Source organism: Hippocampus guttulatus, chromosome 10 (genome assembly GCF_054856545.1).
Source record: "Hippocampus guttulatus isolate MCC_2025c chromosome 10, RoL_Hgut_1.0, whole genome shotgun sequence".
NCBI classification, from domain to species: domain Eukaryota; kingdom Metazoa; phylum Chordata; class Actinopteri; order Syngnathiformes; family Syngnathidae; genus Hippocampus; species Hippocampus guttulatus.
The window spans coordinates 20,320,066-20,342,568 of NC_141270.1; the positions used below are offsets into that span (position 1 = coordinate 20,320,066).

General features: G+C 42.8%; 1 protein-coding gene across 1 annotated transcript in view; it reads right to left on the reverse strand.

Moving 5' to 3' along the window:
• The window catches only part of LOC147199559 (uncharacterized), a 95,449-nt gene extending 73,973 nt beyond the window's left edge, over positions 1-21,476 (reverse strand). The window contains exons 1-2 of the mRNA XM_086122486.1: positions 20,769-21,476; positions 13,604-13,722 (exon numbers count right to left, since the gene is read on the reverse strand). Coding sequence (XP_085978612.1) covers positions 13,604-13,722; positions 20,769-21,056 — 407 coding nt within the window. The 5' untranslated portion in view covers positions 21,057-21,476. The remainder of the gene's footprint in view (positions 1-13,603; positions 13,723-20,768) is intronic.
• Between the last annotated feature and the right edge of the window lie 1,027 nt (positions 21,477-22,503).

The window sequence follows — 22,503 nt, forward strand, 5'->3', positions numbered from 1 at the left end:
AATGTAAACGGCTGCTCACAATGCCATGATAAAATGTGAGTGTATAACGTGAGTGTTGTATTTATTTTTGCTCTATTGAAATTCGAGGTGATACATGAGACGGAATAGGATGAGCAACAATAAGTCTGGTTGTTGCAGCCTATTCCTTTTTTGGTTATTAATGGATATGTTGGAAATAATCGTTTCATTTTCCTCTACTATGTATACAATCAAAATAAACTATTTATAACACTAATAAAAATAATAATTGATTATGTAACGGTACATTCGCCATACTTTGGTGCGGGCAGTGTGGGTTCAATTCCCACTCAGTGACGAGAGGAATGTGAGAGTGTGTCTGTCTCGATATGTCCCCTGTTGACTCAGTGCCAACCAGTTCAGTCCACCTTTAGCCCAAAGTCATCTGCGATAGGCTCAGCTCCCCTTGACCCTCATCAGTAAGTGCGGGATAGAAAATGGATGGCTGGATGGCTCGGATCATAACATAAAATTTATGGGATGCTTTTCATGGAAATTTTATGGCCAAATGCTAATTCTTGGATGTCAAATCCATCACTGCCCAGTTTAAGGGGCTGATAACATGAAGCTACTGGCCCACATGTGAGTGACAGAAGGGTGACAAATCTAAGGCACAATTTTAGTCATGCAGTCATGTGACCATTGTGATCCATTTAGTCCTCCTGCTAAATGTCAAACAAAAGCCAAATCGAGCAAACTATCTGTCTTTATTTCTGTCCATCGAGCCGAAAAGGTGGGAGTTGAAAGCTGAATCAACACAATGCTGTCACTGCTTCTCAAAGTCATCTGGGGAGTGACATAGACGGCATTCTCATAACCATACCTGTCAACTTTTCGGAGCGCACCAAAAAAATCTGTATAAAGAGCAAAAAATCCTTATAACATACCAAAGCATTTTATGTCAAAATAACGGCACAGAAAAAACCCCACGAAATTTTCAATGATATTTATTGTAGATCTCCATAATACAATGTCTGGTTAATGTCTAATCATCATTCTACTTAGTGGCATTACTGTGTTCAGAGTTGTATTCCGGAAATGAAAGCATTCGAGTAGACGAGCACCGTTCTGGGCAAAAGCAAACGGAACTACCTGTCAGGGGGGGAAAAAAAAAACAAAAAACTGAAATTTTCAGAATCCGTATGATTTGTGCGATACGGCCATATACGTAAGATTCGCCACAAAATCCGTATGAACTATGGCTAAACCGTATGAGTTGACAGGTATGCATAACTGTTGATGTAAGACCCACTCGGCGATAAGAAATGTGCTTGGTGATTCGCATCCATCCTTTTAAAACATTGTGTGTAGTGCCATTAGCCCGGTTTTATGGTCATGATAAACTCTTGAATAACAAGACTCCGCGGCACCTTTGAGGACCGCAGTGGATCACATTCTGTTGGCTCTACTTTTAGCAAAATTCATTTTTCAGATTATTGCAAACATGTCAAGCTCAGTGTTAATCCTCTCAGGCAAAGGCATCCATGATGTACAGATATACACATATACGAAGCACAATTTGCAATAACTACTATACAGTAATACGATACTATACAGTGATACCTTTACTTACCAAAGTATCTTCATATGAAATTTTCAATTTACGAAAAGCCTCAAAAGGAAAATATTGTCTCTTGTTACAAAGGAAATTACAAGATACGAAAGGTAAAAATAAAGTGTGGGCTGCTACTTGCAGCAGCTTTGAGTTTCCTGAACCTAACATACTTATCACTGTTCTGCCATTGGCTATTACCGAGCATCATCCTGGCATCCCATTGGCTAAGAGGGACCTCTACCGTATGTGTCTGTGTGTAGAAAGATAAATAGATATGTGTCTATACAGTGTCCTCATCATTCGCCCCTCGGGCCATGAGGCATTCTGATAGTTATACCTAAATGTGAATCGCCCAGAAAAAGTGTTCACCAGTTGGATGATCGCTCACGATGCTGATTTTTTCCTTGGACATTTTCAAAGGATTGTTGAAAGCCGACAAAAGCAAAGGTCCTCGGATCAATTCTTTACAAAATGCCAGGCAAAAACCACTTCTGAGAGAGAAAAAGAGGACAAAAAAATGATGCGGATGCAGTTAAAAGTTAAATGACCATCATTTTTGTTCTTTACTCTATTCTTTGTTTTTTACATTAAGCACAACTCTCATTTATTGCGCAAGAATCTAATTGTAACATGCATTTGTTACATATTTTGATGTATTTTTATGCTTGATAAAACATTTGTCTGAATTTTGGGGGACTTGGAACAGATTAGGGCATAGGTGTCAAACTCAGGTCCTGGAGGTCCGCTGTCCTGCATGTTTTCCAAGTCTCCCTGTTCCAACACACCTGATTCAAATGATCAGATCATCAGCAAGCTCTGCGGAAGCCTGACATTGAACCTGTTCATTTGAATCAGGTGTGTTGCAACAGGGAGACTTGGAAAACATGCAGGACAGCGGCCCTCCAGGACCTCAGTTCGACACCTATGGATTAGGGCATTTACATGGAAAACGTGCCTCTACTTACAACATTTTCTTACAGAACCATTTAATTTCATAAGTAGAGAAACCACTGTACCTACTTTATCTGCTTTCTTCATCTTCATCTGTTTGTTTGGTGAATTAGCAGAGATACACAAGGGGGTGAGCCAAGAATGTTTCTGTTTCAACTTCTCAATTTGTCTGTGAATACTGCATAGAGTAAATCATAACTCTGTGATAATAACTAGCCGGCAGCCGCCAGACGAAAGCAGCAGTCAATCGTGTCAAATTTTGATCATGCACATTTGCGATTAGCAATGATGTTCACGATGAATGTAGGGTCTTAACTTGTTTGCATTTTAAGCGGTATTGATTATTTTCTGAGTGACCCATTTTTAGCAGTGCTATTTTATGGTGTTCTACAATTGGTGTACTGTTGAATAAAAATGTTGGAAATGAAAGATGAATGTTAATAAAATGTGGAATCGCCCCCCCCCCCAACCCCCACCCCCCGCCATGATTGCAAATACTGTACTTGCCTAAACTGGTCCTTGATGCAATAAAGGTTGGTGAACACTGCATTACACAACTTCCGGCAATAGTTAGACATGGTACCAGCAGGTGTAAAGTTTAGTCTACTTCCCACCCCAAAAATTCTCGGGTGTGCTGGGCGCATGTCAAAGGAAATGCCCTCGGAATGCTCAGCAGGATACAGAAAGATGAAGTGAATTCACAAACAAAGCGCATCAAAGTTTAAGTCGGCATGAAAATCAGGATATGTTCGTCTTCACACGCGAGGCAGCTTCAAATGTCCAGCAGACCTCAAAATGAAGACATTTACAGTTTTTGATGATCTAAATTGGGACTTTTCTGGTGTGTAAATGAGCATTTCTTACAATGTCTTGCAGAACATCAAATGTGTGGTATTGTACCCCCAGCTGGTGTGTTTTTGCATGGGGTTACATTTATAGTCCTAGATGATGTTACCAGTTTTGATCATCTGTCACTGGAATTACTTCTTTCCTTTACACTCGACATATTCATTGAGGATCCTGTCTCCATCAAGGCACCGCAGCTCTGCCCTCTCAGTCACCAGGCAATGCCAAGAATCAAAAGTATGGCATTCATGTGGACAGAGTGTGCGCCGGATGATGACTGGCAGGAGCCAGGTGGGAAGCACTTCCGACAACTACACCAGAAGAATCAGAATGCAGAAGGTCTCTTTAGTTTGTTTTGTCTTGTCTGAATTCTATTCTAAGTTTGTTTTTCTTTTTTCATGTGGGTTAATTTACGATGAATTGTGGTTTACTTGTGAGCACATAAACTCAAGCAACAGCATACTTTTTATCTGCCACTGATATATATGATATACAGTAAATATTCCCATCCCCGGAATTCTATGGAAAGGAATATCCTTCACCCGGAATAAAAACCTATACATTAACATTTTGCCTACGATATTACATGTTACCGGAAGTTGCGTAAGCGGAAATTCCACTACCCGTAACCCGGATGGAGGTGTAATGCCGCGGGAGCTTAAATACACGCAACGCCCACCCGATGCGACGGAAAAGACAACGCTGAAACAAGTTTTCACTTTGCGTTTTTCGATCATCAGATTCTAAACGACGACGTGCAAGTGAGTTTTTATTGCCGTGCGTTTTACTGTAATTGTGAATGATTTTAACTTTATTCACTTACGTCCTGTAGAACGCGGCACTAGCTTAAAAGCAGCACCCACTCGACACGACCGAAGAAACGTGTTCGCTTCGCTGTTTTCATTCATCAGATTCGAAACCAAGACGTGTAAGCGACTTTTTATTGGCGTGCGTTTTCCTGTAATTGCGAAAGATTTTAACTTTACTCACTTACGTCGTGTAGATCATCGCATCGAAACGTAGAAGAACTGTAACAACTGGAGCGGAGCGAGTGAAATGCATCCGTTTGAGCGAGGCTGGACACAAAGTTAAAAAGATCCAGCAGACACTTGGAGTCGGAAAGATGCAAATCTACAAAACTTTAAACAACAAGGCATCGATTCAATTCCTGATGACAAGCCACCATCCAGCAAGGAAGCAATGCAAATGGCAACAAAAATCCTTCAGTATGCACAAGAATTACCAGACATCGGTGATCAACGGGACAGTTACTTGCAACTAGCAAGAAAACTGTATGACACGCAGGCAAACACTGTCATAAACCAAAGAATGCATCCAACAAAACAATCCAAAATACATATTTTTTTCCCAAGACAGAAAAAAAAATAAACATTAAAATATTGTACGTATTTTACTGTTGTGATTTTTTTTTGGATACACCTGTATTGCAGTTTTTGTTATATAAACAGTTTTTGGACAGTATATTTTTGTATTTTATTGATTGTGTTGTTACACGTGCATTTTGTCAACATACTTGCAGGTTCATAAAGGACATGTACCATGCTGATTTCCCAAATGAGGAATTTCTGTTATCAGGACAAATTGGACAGCGCAAACACGAGTCCGTACTAGAGAATATTTACTGTATATACATGTATATATATATATATAGATAGATAGATATCGATATATATATACACACCAGTGGCGGATGCTTGTCTGTCAAGGAGGGGAAGCTCAATTTCGGCCGACATTATAAAATGTGTCCGTTTATTTATACGTGGATTCTATTCTCCGTTCCTTTTCAAGAAAATGACCTGTGACCCTGTCATACCAACAAGGCGTCTTTTCCAGGGACTTAACTCGTGTCCAACAACGACAGCAACTACAATAAAACCCACCAGAAATAAAAGATGTATTCATCGCTAGTCATTTTCAACAAAGAGAGTGTCACGCAGATGATTAGAAGTCTCCAGTTCATCTCAGAACAAAATGAGAATTGAAAAATGCTCCCACGATGCCGACACCAAAAGATCTGTGATTGGCTCATTTCGCTGTCAATCAAAGAGAGATTCAGCTCAGATCATCCAATCATCATGCAGAAAAGCTCAGCGTCCAGGCCAGCCCATAAACGCCCACTGTCCATAGACCAGCATTCATCCAATAACTCGTCTCGTTTCAATGCATTGGGACTACTCTCTCGACGCCCAGTGTCCGCGCTGTCGACGCTCAGCGTCCACACAGTTTAAAGCACAGTGAAGCTGGGGGAATGAGTCGCGTCGTAACCAGTAATAAGAAGCTGATTCGGAACAAAAGTTGAGCGCGTTGTTGCACATATTTAGTCAATGACATGTACACACAATTGTAAGTACACACATGTATTTGATCACTTATTTTTGGGCATTTTAGGGGAAGCTGAGCTTCCTTTGCAGTCTTAGAGCAATCGCCTCTGATACACACACACACATACATATAACTATGACTAAGCCGGGATCGAACGACTGTGCGCTAACTACTCGACCACTGTGCCGCCTCTCTCTCTCATATATATATATATAAAAACCTCCATCCATCCATTTTCCAATCCGCTTATCCTCACAAGGCTCACGGTGCTATAGCCTATCCCAGCCGTCTTCGGGCAGTAGGCGGGGGACGCCCTGAACTGGTCCCAATCGCAGGGCACACAGAGACGAACAACCATCCACGCTCGCACTCACACCTAGGGTCAATTTAGAGTGTTCCATTAATCTGCCATGCATGTTTTTGGAATGTGGGAGGATACCGGAGTACCCGGAGAAAACCCATGCAGGCCCGGGGAGAACATGCAAACTCCGCACAGGAAGGCCGTGTACACATATATATATATATATATATATATATATGTATATATACCGTATTTTCCACACTAAAAGACGCACTGGATTATGAGGCGCACCTTCAATAAATGGCTATTTTGTAAAAAACTTTCATACATCAGACGCATTGCATTATAGGGTGCAATCTACAATGCCTCCACTACACTCCTTCCATTCAACTCGAGAAGCGTCTGTTCAACTTCAGAGGCGTTCAGGACCGCCTTTGAAAAACGTAAATTAACTATTACTGTACTTAAATGAAACTACGAAAATTGAAAATAATGCATCAAAACAGAAAATCAAGCGAGGAAATCACAAAATAAATTTTATATCTCCCCTACAGAATTTATTTTGTAATTTCCTCGCTTGATTTTCTTTGTGGTTTCACTGAAGTAATAATGAATTTACGTTTTTCGGAGGCGGCCATGAACGCCTCTCAAGTCGAATGGAAGAGAAGGCACAGAGACGGACAAAGACGTACAGTACCTGTATTTGTTGAGACTGTGAAAACCATTAATGAAGTCTGCGTTTAAAAAAATAAGAAAACCACAACCACATTTGTCAGTCTCCGTGCCTTCTTTTCTTCCGGTCAACTCGAGAGGCGTTCATGACCGCCTACGAAAATTGCATTTGCATTTCCTTGATCATAGTAATAATAATAATAATAATAATACATTTTATTTAGTTATTTATTCCTTTGTTGTGTATTCACAAATGATGAAATCACAATATAAATTCTGTGGGGGGGGGGGGGCTATAGAATTTATTTTGTGATATCCTCGCTTGTTTTTCAGTTTTGATGTATTATTTTCCATTTTTTCTTGTTTCTTTGAAGTAATCGTTAGTTTACATTTTTTGGAAGCGGTCTTGAACGCCTCTCAAGTCGAAAGTCGAACAGAAGAAGGCACGGAGACAGACAAAGACGTACCTGTATTTGTTGAGACTGTTTTAAAAAATTAACTTCCTTCCTTTTTTCGGAGCTGCAACAAACACTTATTTAATGAAGCAGCGACACAGTTCACTGAACAAACAGCAAGTTATAACATTGGAAGCATTTCTCCAGGAAGGAGCCATCTTGGAGTCGATGTATTACCGTAATGACCACACACAAGACGCACCGGATTTTAAGGCGTTCGGTGAGCTTTTAAGAAAATGGAAGACTTTTTGGTGCGCCCAATAGTGCGGAAAATACGGTATATATACTGTATATATATATATATATTTTTTTTTTAAGTCCTCGTCTCACCCCTCGGGTGGTGTCCGTCCCTCATTCAGCTCGGGTCTTCTACCAGGGGCCAGGAAGCTTGAGGGTTCTGCGTAGTATCCTTGCTGTTCCCAGCACTGCACATTTCTGGACTCAGATGTCCGATGTTGTTCCCGGGATCTGTTGCAACCACTCATCTAGTTTGGGGGTCACTGCCCCGAGTGCTCCGACCACCACAGGCACGACTGTCACCTTTACCTTCCAGGCTCTCTCCAGCTCCTCTCTGAGCCCTTGGTATTTCTCGAGTTTCTCGTGTTCCTTCTTTCTGATGTTTCCATCACTTGGGACCGCTACATCCACTACAACGGCTTTCCTCTGCCCTTTATCTATGATCACGATATCTGGTTGGTTCGCCATTACCATCTTGTCAGTCTGGATCTGGAAGTCCCACAGGATCTTTGCTCTGTCATTCGCCACTACCTTCGGAGGTGTTTCCCATTTTGACCTTGGGGTTTCCAGTCCATCCTCCGCACAGATGTTTTGGTAGACTATGCCAGCCACCTGGTTATGGCGTTCCATGTAGGCTTTCCCTGCCAGCATCTTACACCCTGCAGTTATGTGTTGGATCGTCTCAGGTGCCTCTTTGCACAACCTACACCTTGGGTCTTGTCTGGTGTGGTATATCTGGGCCTCAATGGCTCTGGTGCTCAGGGCCTGCTCCTGAGCAGCCAGGATGAGTGCCTCTGTGCTGTCCTTCAGGCCAGCCCTCTCGAGCCACTGATAGGACTTCTTGAGATCAGCCACTTCAGTTATGGTCCGGTGGTACATCCCGTGTAGGGGCTTGTTCTCCCATGATGGTCCCTCTTCCAGCCCCTCACCCTCTGTTCCCCATTGTCTGAGACATTCTCTGAGTACGTCATCCGTTGGAGCCTTCTCCTTGATGTATTCATGGAGCTTGGATGTTTCATCCTGGACAGTGGCTCTCACACTCAATAGTCCCCGGCCTCCTTCCTTTCGGCTTGCGTACAGTCTCAGGGTGCTGGATTTGGGATGGAACCCTCCATGCATGGTTAGGAGCTTTCGGGTCTTAACGTCCGTGGTCTAAATCTCTTCCTTTGGCCACCTTATTATTCCTGCAGGGTATCTGATCACTGGCAGGGCATAGCTGTTTATTGCCCGGGTCTTATTCTTGCCATTGAGCTGGCTTCTTAGGACTTGTCCCTTTCGCTCTTAGCATACAGCTTTATGTCATCCATGTAGAGGATGTGACTGATCATAGCTCCATTTCTGAGGCGGTATCCATAGCCTGTCTTGGTGATTACTTGGCTTAGGGGGTTCAGTCCTATGCAGAACAGCAGTGGGGAGAGTGCATCACCTTGGTATATGCCACATTTGATGGACACTTGGGTAAGTGGCTTGCCATTGGCTTCAAGTGTGGTTTTCCACATCCTCATCGAGTTCGAAACGAAGGCTTTTAGGGTCCTGTTCACCTTATACAACTCCAAGCATTCAGTGATCCATGTATGTGGCATCGAGTCATAGGCTTTCTTGTAATCAATCCAGGCTGTGCACAGGTTGGTATGTCGGGACCTGCAGTCTTGTGCGACTGTTCTGTCAACCAGGAGCTGATGTTTGGCTCTTCTGGTATCTCTACCAATGCTCTTCTGTGCTTCGCTCATGTATTGATCCATGTGTCCACTTATCTTAGCCGCAATGATGCCTGACATGAGCTTCCATGTTGTGGAGAGACAGGTTATTGGCCGGTAGTTGGATGGGACTGCCCCCTTCAAGGGATCCTTCATGATCAGGATCATGATCAGCCCTTCGGTTAGCCATCCTGGGTGAGTCCCATCCCTCAGCAGCTGGTTCATTTGTGCTGCTAGGCGCTCATGGAGTGCTGTGAGTTTCTTTAGCCAGTAGGTGTGGACCATGTCCGGGCCTGGTGCTGTCCAGTTCTTCATATCTGAGACTCTTTCCTGTATGTCTGCCACTGTTATGGTAACTGGGTTCTGTTCAGGGAGGTGTCTGTGCTCCTCTCTCAGGGTCACCAGCCATTGTGCACTGCTGTTATGTGCAACCTCCTTCTCCCATATGCCTTTCCAGTACCTTTCAGTTTCCAGTCTTGGTGGGTCAGCTCTGTTGTTAGGACCCTGCCACTGAGCGTACACTTTCGCAGGTTGTGTTGCGAACAGCCTGTTTATTCGTCTGGCCTCATTCTCTTTCGTGTACCGCTTTAGGCGGCTGGACAAGGCTTGGAGCATTTGTTTGGCAGTTTCGAGTGCTTCAGGTATGGTCATCTGGATGTACCTCTCGGGTGTCGGCCTTTTCATCACACCTCTCTGGGCAATAAACAGCTGTGCCCTGCCAGTGATCAGATACCCGACAGGAATAATAAGGTGGCCAAACGAAGAGATTCAGACCACGGACGTTAAGACCCGAAAGCTCTTAACCATGCATGGAGGGTTCCATCCCAAATCCAGCACCCTGAGACTGACATAACTGAAGTGGCTGATCTCAAGAAGTCCTATCAGTGGCTCGAGAGGGCTGGCCTGAAGGACAGCACAGAGGCACTCATCCTGGCTGCTCAGGAGCAGGCCCTGAGCACCAGAGCCATTGAGGCCCAGATATACCACACCAGACAAGACCCAAGGTGTAGGTTGTGCAAAGAGGCACCTGAGACGATCCAACACATAACTGCAGGGTGTAAGATGCTGGCAGGGAAAGACTACATGGAACGCCATAACCAGGTGGCTGGCATAGTCTACCGCAACATCTGTGCGGAGTATGGACTGGGAAACCCCAAGGTCAAAATGGAAAACACCTCCGAAGGTGGTGGAGAATGACAGAGCGAAGATCCTGTGGGACTTGCAGATCCAGACTGACAAGATGGTAATGGCGAACCAACCAGATATCGTGATCATAGATAAAGGGCAAAGGAAAGCCCTTGTAGTGGATGTAGTGATGGAAACATCAGAAAGAAGGAACACGAGAAACTCGAGAAATACCAAGGGCTCAGAGAGGAGCTGGAGAGAGCCTGGAAGGTAAAGGTGACAGTCGTGCCTGTGATGGTCAGAGCACTCGGGGCAGTGACCCCCAAACTAGATGAGTGGTTGCAACAGATCCCGGGAACAACATCGGACATCTCAGTCCAGAAATGTGCAGTGCTGGGAACAGCAAGGATACTGCGCAGAACCCTCAAGCTTCCTGGCCTCTGGTAGAGGACCCGAGCTGAATGAGGGACGGACACCACCCGAGCGGTGAGACGAGGATTTTTTTTTTTTGCATGTTCTCCACATGCCTGTGTGGGTTTTCTCCGTGTACTCTGGTTTCCTCCATGCATGGCAGGTTAGCGGAACACTCTAAATTGTCCCCACGTGTGAGTGCGGATGCTTGTTCGTCACTCTGTTTCTTGCGATTGTCTGGCGACCAGTTCGTTGTGTACTCTGCCTGCTGCTCAAAGTCTGGTGGGAGAGGCTCCAGCACGCTCAGGACCCTTAAGAGGATTAGCGGCTCGAATAATGGATGGATGGATACACATACACAGTCCCTGTATATCACCAGGTTACAATTTTACTGTTAATGTCATGAAGCATAATTTCATCTTTTCAAAGTGATGTTACTGTACAAGGTCAATGTTGATAGACCTGTTCAAATAAGCTAGACAAAACAAAACTTTTTTGTGGTCGTTTTTTTTAAATATCAGACTCTCCCACGCTTGCCGTAAAAGTGTGAGACCATCTGGTTGGCTTGGAGGTAAAAGACTACCACACCAGCAGCAAGTGGAGACTCTCTTCTGAAGCGACAAAGTGATTACTACATTAATGAACGTTCAAGGGACAACCCACAGACACTTAGCACCATGTTGGAACATTCACATCCTATTGACAAGACCAATTAGCGCTAATGTGTTGTGACGGGCACCTCCTGCTGTTCCCATAGCGCTTCTGGACTCATCCATTCGCAGACATATGCAAAGCTTCTAAAATCAAACGAGTGAGAAATGACAGGAGCATTCTATCAAATGTCATTCAGGGACTCACTTAAAAATAGTGTGATTTATTTATATATAACATTCTGAGAAGACAGAGACATTAAAGCCATCCAACCATGCCAACAAAATCTCCAGACCCTTTTGTGGCATATTATTCAATATGTTTATTTTGACTGTCATGCACAAAGAATAGAATAGTTATAAATTCGTACTTAATCATTTCTTTTCGAGTACATTTGTATACAAGCTGTTAAGACTGGGGGAAATAAAGTGATGTCAGTGGTTTATCAACATTTTTTGTTTGTTCAGATGTGCATCTTGTCAAAAGGACAATCGTGTAATGTGTGCCTTATTGCTTGGGTGAAACTTGAGCAACTGGTGACCTTTGTATAAATACTTTGATACGTCTCAAGGAGGATTGGGAACTAAAAAAGCAACATTTAGAGTCCAAGAAGGACACTCCTGCAAAGAAATCTTCTCCACTATGCCATGTAGACCTTCTTGCATTATCATTTGGATAATAGCAATTTCTAATGCATTACATTCTTTGGGTTTTCATTCAAATGCTCCCTTCCCTGTGACCGTCGGGCTGCTTTGATGAGTCAAATGAGAGTACTGATTGACATCAGATTGCAGTGTTTTCAAAAGGAAGAAATCACAACGAACAATTTGGATAAACAAGGGTCTTTCTTTTGGCATGTTTAGCATGACTTTGAAGGCGATAGTGAGCAAGCACATTTGTGATGTTTACGCTTTTTCTGAAAGTATAAAAAGAGTAAATCATCAAAAAGTGGAACAAAATACCCAAAAGATGGGATGATAGACTATTCGGGATACAGTATTCTTCCTTTGTGTCTGGCATGCATACCATACCCTTTTCAGTTTATTCCTATGCCTGTGTGAAATGTGATAATTTGTTGTTCAGATGGGAAGAAAGCATCTTTCTCAATTTTACGTGGTTGTTATCATAAAACAACAGAAAATAAATTGTCCCAGTATACATGCATAGGAGGGGGAACTGAATTATGATTTTTACCTCTGATACTGTAAGAGTTATCGCTTCAGTCGGACTCATGTTATACACGCACATACCGAGGCGTTTTTGGAGTCGGACTAACTGAATTTGTTGCCCAAATGGGAATGGGAAGATGGCGCCCGAGTAGGCAGCCTTCGGCAAGTGCTCTTCAAGAGCCTTGCTTTTGTGTTCTTTTTTGGTGTTTTTGTCTTTTGTTTTGTCACATGTTGTTTGTTGCTTCATCGTGTGGACCTGATATGGACTGTTTTCAGCGTTTTTTGGCCACGACATTCGTCAAAGGAGAAGTATCTGTGCTTGGTGGTTGCGCCTTCTCAGCAGCACGCCTGTACCAGCACAGATTGTGATTGGGAGGAATGTCGGCGCCATTGACTGTCGGTGCTGGACAGACCTGGGGCGCTTGTGTTTTTTGCGCCTGTAATGGGCAGCATTTTTCACAACCCCGTTTTGTTCAGTGGATATGTCGGCGCTGTTGGACAGTCGGCGTTGGTGCGGCTGGATGGATGGCTGCTGAAGTTGAGGATGAGGAGAGAGGAGCGTTGGCGCAGAGCGCCGATGCGTATTTGGAACTGAGAGTCGCCGCTTGGAATTGAAATGGATTTCCATGCGACAGGAGAAGTGAACCAATCTCTTTTTTCGTCAATGGATGCTACAGCTTCTTGTTGACTTTGAAACTTAGCTTGTAGCCAACGTGTGCACATTTTGAGCATGACGTCTCTGATCCACTGGTTAAAGGACACTTTGATTCTCTCCTCTTTCATCTCAAACTGCTTCAAACAACAAAGTGTGTGACGGAAAAGTGGTTAGGACTGCACGACTGTCCGTGTTTTATGTTATGTGTTGCGTTTATTTATTTTACTTTATGTGAACTGTTTTGTTAAGCGCTTTGTTACAGCTGCCGCTGTTGTGAAAGCGCTATATAAATCAGCATGTATTGTATTGTAAATGCCATGTCAATGTCGTCAATATGACTAACAGGACATGAGGGACCAACTTATGTCAACAGTAATAGATTCCAATGCCCCAGTGGCCATGCACTGGTTGGTATGTATAAAAAATAGAGGGAAGGAACCCACCACACCACCCAAAATAGGATCAGTTCAATGAAAAAAAAAACACAAACAAACAAATTAAGAACTTTGATGCGTACTGGGTTTTTTTTTTTCTCTCCAGAAAAGTCCAAACAATGGGAAACCTACCTGGCGGACACAAGCAGCTGTAAGAAGCCTCCCTCACTTCTCGCGTCTTTGGTAATCGAGCTGCCAATTTCTGCAAGCGGGGAGAAACAAAAAGAATGAATGAATGTTAAAGCCTGCGATTGGCTGGCAACTGATTCAGGGTGTCCCCCGCCTACTGCCCGGAGATGGCTGGGATAGGCTCCAGCACTCCCCGCGACCCTAGTGAGGATCAAGCAGTTCGGAAAATGGATGGATGGATGGATGAATGTTAAAGCTAATATCTACAACCCAATGGCAAGACTTTTATGGTGACTGAGAACACCAATGAATTCAACCTATGCTTTGCTCTCTATTCAAGGCTGTGAATCGATAAAGACCATGATGGGGTGGTATAGCAGTTTTACAGTTCATCATCGTCATCAAACATTTAAACCTCAAATGTGTGTGTGTGTGTGTGTATTTTATATATATATATATATACTGTATGTGTGTGAACTTTCTGTGAAGGAGAGATTTACTTTTTTTTGTTCATTTTGGGCAAAACTTCCACCTTTATTAAGCCATTATCACGCCCCCCCCACATGGTTCCCACCCTTCTAAACACTTGTTAGACTCAATAATGTTAGCTTTTACAATGTCAAATGAAGAATCAACACTGCGCTGCAGGCTGCATTCATAAATGAATGTAAGCAGAGCATGCCCTGCACAAACTTTCCTAAAAAAATGTAAAAAAAAAAAATCACTTCTCCAACTTGAAAGCAAGAGAAATATTAAAGAAAAAAACCTGCAAAATAGCGAGGTAAAAATGCTATAGATGAAGTTATGGTCAGAAATGAAAACAGAGTGCAGTTTGGTTTTTGCGGATTCAAAGTGGCTGGGGATCAGTAAATTCTCCGGATTAGTTGAGAACAACGGAAAAACTTCGCTGGTTTGATTATTTCACTGTCAGAGGGATTCCGCCCGAGACAGATGATCCAATCATCATGCAGAAGCCGAGCGTCAGTCCGCTGCCCATTGACCTCCACAGACGCTGAGCAAACCGTGTACATTGAAAAATTGTGTTGAATACAAAGCTCTCCGCCCCCCCCCCCCCAAAAAAAAAGCTCATATCAAGTCCTTTCAGTGTATCAAAGTCTGATAATTAACCTCATGAGACCTGTATGTGTCTGCCTTTGATTTGACCCTGAGCAGAATACAAAACCATGCAAGGACTCCAAAGCATAGCAGTCAGTCTCACTGGCAGTGGTTACTAGCAGAGGAATGCCAGCATGGACTGTTTAGAGGCTGGCGACAGGTGCTGGAGGGGATGCTTTGGAGGTGCTGTCATTCCAAGCACTCCGAGTCCTCTGGGCACTGTCTGTTAAAGTACATCAGTGCCTGTTATCTCAGTCTGTGGCACGATGGTTCGGTCAACCTGTCATTAAGCAAAAAGAGACACAAAATGCCAGCACTTTCAAAGGCTTCTGTCTGACTAAAACTAAAATATACTTGGCAACGAGATAAACAAGATTAGCTGATTAAACTTACTGTTTGGGTTCAAATGTCAGGCTACTCGGTTTCAGGCTGTGTCAGCATTTTCTTTTCAGCATGAATTAAACTTTCTTAAATGATGTCACGTCACTCTCTTTTCCTCATCCTTGCAGCACTTCAAATCGTTACAACTACATCTGTCAGCATGCCTGCTTCGTATCAAACTCCAAAGTCATCGTGTGGTAAAAGTCGTGACCCCTATTATGTAGTGTACATGTGTATGTGCATGCTTGTGTGTCTCGATGTATGTGTGTTGGTTTTTATGTGCACGCACATGTAGCCACTAACTGTCTCCTGATAGAGTGCAGAGGTACGTAGCTGGCGCACTTTTGCTGGAGTGGACTGTTTGCAATCGGCTTCCTGATTAGCATGTGTCATGACTACTCCTAATCAGGCACACACACACACACACACACACACACACACACACACACACACACACACACACACACACACACAAAATAAGTATTTGTGTTTGTCAGGTCTATGGAAAGCATACTTCTCATACATACATCCAAGCTTCTCAGTATAGTGGGTGACAGTTCCACAGGGAGCTGTGTGGTTAAATCAGCGCAGTAGGAACCTGTATTTCTCACTTTCCTTCACCTCAAATGTGGTGTGGCGCTCTCAACCAGCATCTGCACTCACTACGCGCAACAGGCTTTTGCCCTGCATGCAGAGAGCACTTCTTGGATGATTGTAAATGTTAGAGGGGCCATGTTTTGGTCAGGATAGCGATAGAGTCAGGATAAGGTCAGAGGTCAGGGTGTTTTTGGGTGGCGATAGTAAGGATATGGCTGTTTTAGGGAGGAAGTGCAAATACCTCATTGGCCAGACATAAACTAGTGTTTAAAAACAATACAAAATACTCTCCCGCTGCTTAGAAATCCTGCAGTCATCAACTTGAAACAATTCGTCAACACAAAATGTACAGTATTTATATGCCTCGGGGTACTTAACATAACAGACAGCAGGATTCATAACTGATTTTATGAGTCATTTGCAGCTTCCCTACACGGGTTCTTAGAGATTAGACTTTAGCGCAGTTGTCACAAAAAAAACAAAATAGGTTACCATTGATGTCACATTGTGATTTTCTAGGAATTTTGTCGACGTGCTCATTAGAAAATGTAAACACTGGCAGAGGTTTGTAGAAAATATCTATTGCATGTTGTTTTTGATGATATGTATGTTTCCTCGTTATGTGAAATCATAAAAGAATATCCATCCAAGAGACTCGGTGGCCTTTACTGTCATTGTGTGGTTGAACCTAGTCTAGCCTACTGATCTCGATCTCCAATGAAAACACTAAACTACAGTATCTATAGCAGTGGTTCTTAACCTTCTGAGAGGTACCTAACCCAACCAGTTAATATGCACATTCACCAAACCCTTCATTAGTGAAAAATAAATAGATATATATTATTTTTAAAAATTCAATGTATTAAAAAAACACATTTATTAAAAACAGAAAAAAAGTCAATACAATTTCAAGAGATAAGTATACTTTAAAAATATATATATTGTACGACGTACTATCACAACAGTCACACGTTGACTACTACGCAAACAAAATTTCCCACAGCACCGATTGGACAAGCAATGTAATGTGATCATCTGCAGCCAGTGATGGCCAAGTGGGCGTGTCATAATTAATTGACATGTTGAGTCTTGCCCTCCATGGCAGAAGCTCCGTTGAACCCCTGAGATCGATTCACAGAACCCAGGTTAAGAACCACTGATCTATAGTATTTTAGCCCAGTTTTATATTTCCAGCACCAATTGTGGAACTGTGCTGCCACCCCCAGGCCAATCTTGGTACTATAGTACAGGGGTCCCCAACCTTTTTTGCCCCACGGACCGGTTTATGTCAGACAATATTTTCAGGGACCGGCATTTAAGGTGTGGCGGAAATAATACAACAAAAGAATATGGTATGAGCTGCATGAAAACTGTGGTGTTTTCGAAATAATAATAAATAATAATAAACACAAGGAGTGTCTCATCTGGCCGCAACACTCTGATCGCTATGCTAATGATTAATGCCTTCAAAATACGATACAACGCAAATTCAAAGTGCATGAAAATGACGACTCACCACAGCCCCGAGCTTTATTTTCTGCAACCAGACGGTCCCATCTCGGGGTAATAGGAGACAATGACACCTCAAGTGTGTGGTTTATGTCCAGTCTACTTCGTAATTTTGTTTTAGTCGCCGTTGCTGCAGAAACCCCCCGCCTCACACAGGTAGGATGTCGGAAATAGCAACAGTGCTATTGTGGCGATTTCAGAGTATTCAGCCATAACTTTAATCCAGTTGTCTCGAACGTACTTTTAAGGCCGCCGTCATTTGCGATCTCCAGCAGTTTTTTTACTCATTTTGCGAGCTCCGTGTTTTGTTTTTAGCGTAATCGGTCACGTGACGGAGAAGCGTTGCTTGATGTGTGTGAAGCGTGACATAGACGGATGTAACGGAGAATCCGGTAATTTTTCAAAATAAATCATCTTTCGTATTTCGAAATAAATAAAACGGAATTAAGGCAAGTTCTTTCTGTGCGGCCTGGTACCAAATGCCCTTCGGACCGGCGGTTGGGGGCCCCTGCGATAGTAGATAATCTGGTTTGGTGTTCGGAGACTCGCAATTGCCAGTGGAGATATTATTAAGGGCCACACTTCCATTCCCAGCGCAAATCGAGCCCAAAGCAGAGTCAAACTTTGCGACTGTAGTTTTTTTGGTATTTTACTTGGCTTTGCACAGGTAGAATTGGGTGTAATGGGGCGTTTGCGCCATTAAGCTCCATTGTGGGACGGAACATTGGCTTTTGCCGGCCAAGCATAGTGGCATACCTCATTTACATTTAAATTAGGGCGTTGGGAGCGCATATGGGGCCTGACATTGCGGAAACAAAAACAAACTTGCTGTGGTCCGTGCCATTGGCAGGTAAACCGCAAGCTCTCCCCTTGCGAATGATGTATTGGCTGGAACATTTGATGCAGGCAATAGGAGACTACCTTGCACCCACAACTTGCATCTGTGTGTGACCCATGAGCCCTCAACCGTTGTGCTGCGCGGTGTGGGTGGTATCATTAAGGTAATTCTAATTATAATTAATTGATTTCTACAGTCAGATGGATTGTCACACATTGGTGTCATATTTATGAATTAAAGAAATAACTTCCACCATGCACGTCCATGGTGATCCGGATCTGTCGCCTGCACCTCGATCAAACCACCAAAACTACCAAAGTTACATTCACTGCGCCGCACAATAGACCTCCTTTTAGTCTAAAATTGAGCATACTTTCTGCCACCAAATTGCGAGATGCACCCCACGGCAGCCGCATCACCCAGAACCCCCAGCAAGGCCGAGTGCATCTACCAAACTCACAAACACGCTAAACTACACGAAAACGGAGATGTAGTTGTTTTTAAGCTAAGCGCAAACTATTTTACCAAATTATCAGGTGTGCCGTGGCCGTGGCAGCTCAGTGCACTGCAAGCCCCTGTAAGGCCCAATAGTTTAAACCAGAAGTATATTTTGCATTGAAATCTTGGGTTGCATAAGGGTATGGAACAACAGCTGTGTGCTGCAAAGTCTGGCAAAACAACTTGACCTGCAATGGAAATTGAACATTCGTCCAAGTCCAGTCCCCTGGCCCAAAAGCTACCTTTCCAAGATGGAATCTTCCCGACACACTACCTCCAAGAGTTGAAGTCACTATTTGCAACTTATACAGTCTTCCATTACGAGTGATTGAATTGAAAGAGTTGTAACTTGGCTATATTTACATAAGTGCAAGAAATTGCGTTAAAAAGTGAGATAGGTGAAGCACACTTCACCTATCACATTCGTTAACAGTTAAGACGGCTAAAATGTTGCCTGTAAAACAGGTTTCGTGATGGTGACAACAGTTCTACCTCAAAACAGATTTTGTTGCCATTATTTTCTGTGGAAAATAGTTGAAAAATCCAAACAAATAGAAGATTGACCAGTGTCATGAAATAGATTGCGTTCAGAGTTCCTCTGTACTGTGCACAAAGTTTTGGACAACTTTGAGCTGTGTTGAAAATAGGCAAATCACAAAAGTGGTTGGAAAGTAACAGTGAAGTCTCTCTCTCTTTGTGTGAAAGGGTACATCTGGTTGTGCCCCATTAATAATGACTCTGTGTACGCACAGAGATAAACAAAAAAGGCCTGCTGCATTGCGTTGGGCATGTCTGCGCAGATGAAGGAGATCCTCATCACTGTGGGCCTCATGGTCACTCTCACTAACAGATCTCCATAGCTCCGAAGTTGTAAAATTTTACTTGTCAGAGAACATCATTCTTTAACATTTCACAGATGACAAATGATTTCTGTCTATTAAAACTCATTTAAATTAAAATGGCAAAATGTACATTTAAATTTGCCAGGAATTTCAAGGAAGTTAACAAAATCGGTTGCACAAGAGGCCATCTTCCTGAACAGCAACAACCAAATTTCTTGTATCAATCTCGTAGTCTTCTTTCAGACCCCCCCGCTTGGATTTTGTATTCTTTTTTTCATGTGTCTTTAGCGTTAGTAAGCATTGGGCTCTTTGCTCACCTCGGAAGAGCAAATGCCTCTTTCGAAGAAAGCAGTGGGGTGAAGTGGGGGATGATCAGGGTTTGGCCAAAGAAAACAAAGGTAGAGAAAACAGGCCTTTAGAGGACTTCAATCACTCTGGGAAAGCTTGTTAGTGTAGCTGTGGAAGTGGTCAATAAAAGGGAAGCACGGGGCGCCTTTAGGAGCACCAGATGTGAAAGGCCGGCAAGAGTGCCTTGTATTATAAACCAATGCAGATTCATAATTATAAGTGTCATTCAGAAATTACTTGGGACACTCAGCTTTACAAATGGGTCAATTAATCTATTTGGAGAGTGCCCTGAATTGGCTTTAAGGGTGCTTTAGCTTTTAAAATGTGTTTTTAAAAAAAATTAACGCTTTTTTTTGTGTTCTTAGCAATCAAGCCAACCAGTCAATTAATTTATTAAACACTTAACTAAATTACAAGGACCAGTTATTTTGGTTCTTGAAGTGTATATTAAAGTTGTTTTTTCAACAGAATAAATATCCTTACAAAACGTCTCCATTTTATTTGCCTCATCAAAGTGCCATGAGTTGAAAAAGAGCATATTAGAATGCAACCTATTCTCCACTACTAATTATACTATTATGTCATTATTTTATTTGCCCAAGAAATAAATAATGACTTGTTATTGAACATCATACTGACATGTGAATAATATGATGGCATTTAAAATGCTTTATGAAGCTTCACTTTGATGATAGATGAAGGAATTGCCACCTAAATCTATTTTTTTCAGGACCCAACTCAGTTTATTCTAACTTCCATTTTTTTCTAAATGTGTCTTGTAAATTAATGACTATCACCCAAATTGACTTTACAATATGTCGACTTAAATTTCCAAGTGAAATTAGGTTCTAGTGGATGCAGGGCATCTTTTGTTAAGAGAAGAAAATATTAATTTTCAAAGTACAGGTACTCATCAAATTCAACAAGTACAGATTTCCTCATCAGATTAGGCGACTCATATCGTGAAAGTCATGGAAAAGAAGCACCCACCTTGTCCAGGATTTGGTCCAGTCTGTCCAAAATCACGGGCTCCACCTGCTCAAGGGACAACATCCAGGCAGAGAGGTGTTGCTGCTCAAGACTCGCTATCCTTGACTGCAACGCCGTTATCCACACAAAAACTCCAATGCATATTCCAACACTTAGCAGAGATAATGCGATACAAATCGTGACGGAAGAAAAATGTTTCCAGTTGTCCCACTTGAACTTTTCGGAAGGGGTCTTCTGTAGCTTTGTGCTCATTTTCGCAGCGGCTGTCCATTTCTGCTCCGTTCCCATTGTAGATCTAAAATAATGCTTTTTTTTTAAAATTCACTTGAAAATCAGTCAACTCATTAGTATGAGGCAAACCAATTGAAAATGTCGATGGCATACAAATACGGCTTTTGTCACAAGTTGTCAACCTGTCCTTCTAACGAATGTAATAATTGAGATTGACGCCAAATGACCTCACGGTGAGCGACTATATCAATGTTGGAAAGAAATACATTTTGTGGCTTTCCATCGGTCAGAGATGCTCCTGATGTTGTCGGCGCAAAGAAACGGACCGGTTGTCATCTCAGTTCCACTCGCGTCGCGTAAATTGGTCGCTCCTCTTCTCAAGTAATCGTAATGTGTGCCGCAAGGTCTGCCGCCAGTGCGCCTTACTGAAACTTGAACCAGCGTCTCTCTCCTCTTTCCCTCAGATGCCGCGGCCCATTTTGCACACACTGCACGCTCCTCCTCCATGGCTGGCTTGCGCTTAAAAGCCGGGGCGGGATTCGTGGCAACGCTGTAACCCCCTTTGATGTGCGCACTTGGCGAGGGGTATTTTTAGGGGACGCAAAACCAGCAACTGCCGCGGCGATGGCCTGCTGGCTGCAATGCTGTCATCCAACCAAAACAAAACGCAAAATCGTCAGCTTTCTCTCGTAAGATGGTTATCCCTCAATTTGTTTCTCGTCTTAACAAATTAAAATGATTATTTTAGAATATAGAAGTGCCTGGTCGACATGCTTGAGCATGGGGAAATGAATAAAATATATTGCTGCTTGTTTTCATTTCTTAATTACATGATTTTGTTGCAAAATAGATCTCCAGGGAGAATATCTTCTGCTGATTTGTCCAAGACATTTTTGGGGCAACTATAGCTAAAAACGATCATCCATAGGTTCACCTTTCACGTCCTGCAACAGAAAAGACATTCGTTAAAAAATGGATTTTTTTATCGAATAAAATATGGGTACGCATCTTTTTGGGTCACCCTTTATAATATACAAATGTTTTATTGTTGCTCTTTTTTTTTGTTTGTTTGTTTACTTATACGGTTTTATTGCATCGCTGATGGTGTCGTGGTACACTCAGCTGACTTGTGTGTGGCAGCGTGGGATCGGTTCCCACACAGTGACGGTGTGAATGTGGGTGTGTTTGCTCGTTCGTCTCTGTATGTGCCCTGCCACTGACTGGCGACCAGTTCAGCAGGTAGTCCGCCTTTCGCCCAAAGTCAGCTGGGATAGGCTCCAGCAACTCCTGTGACCCTGTTCAGGATAGGCGGTGTTGAAAATGGATGGATGGATATGGTTTTATTGTGGGTATGGAGTTCTCCGAATGATGTGGGAACCTGTACTGTATGTGAGCGTGAAGCTCCTCCCCTCGCCCCTTTATGTGAGAGAACTCAGAGGAATTGGTCTTTACTGCTGCTGATCTATTTGGTCATGGTAAGTCTCATTTATTGTATGATTTTCTT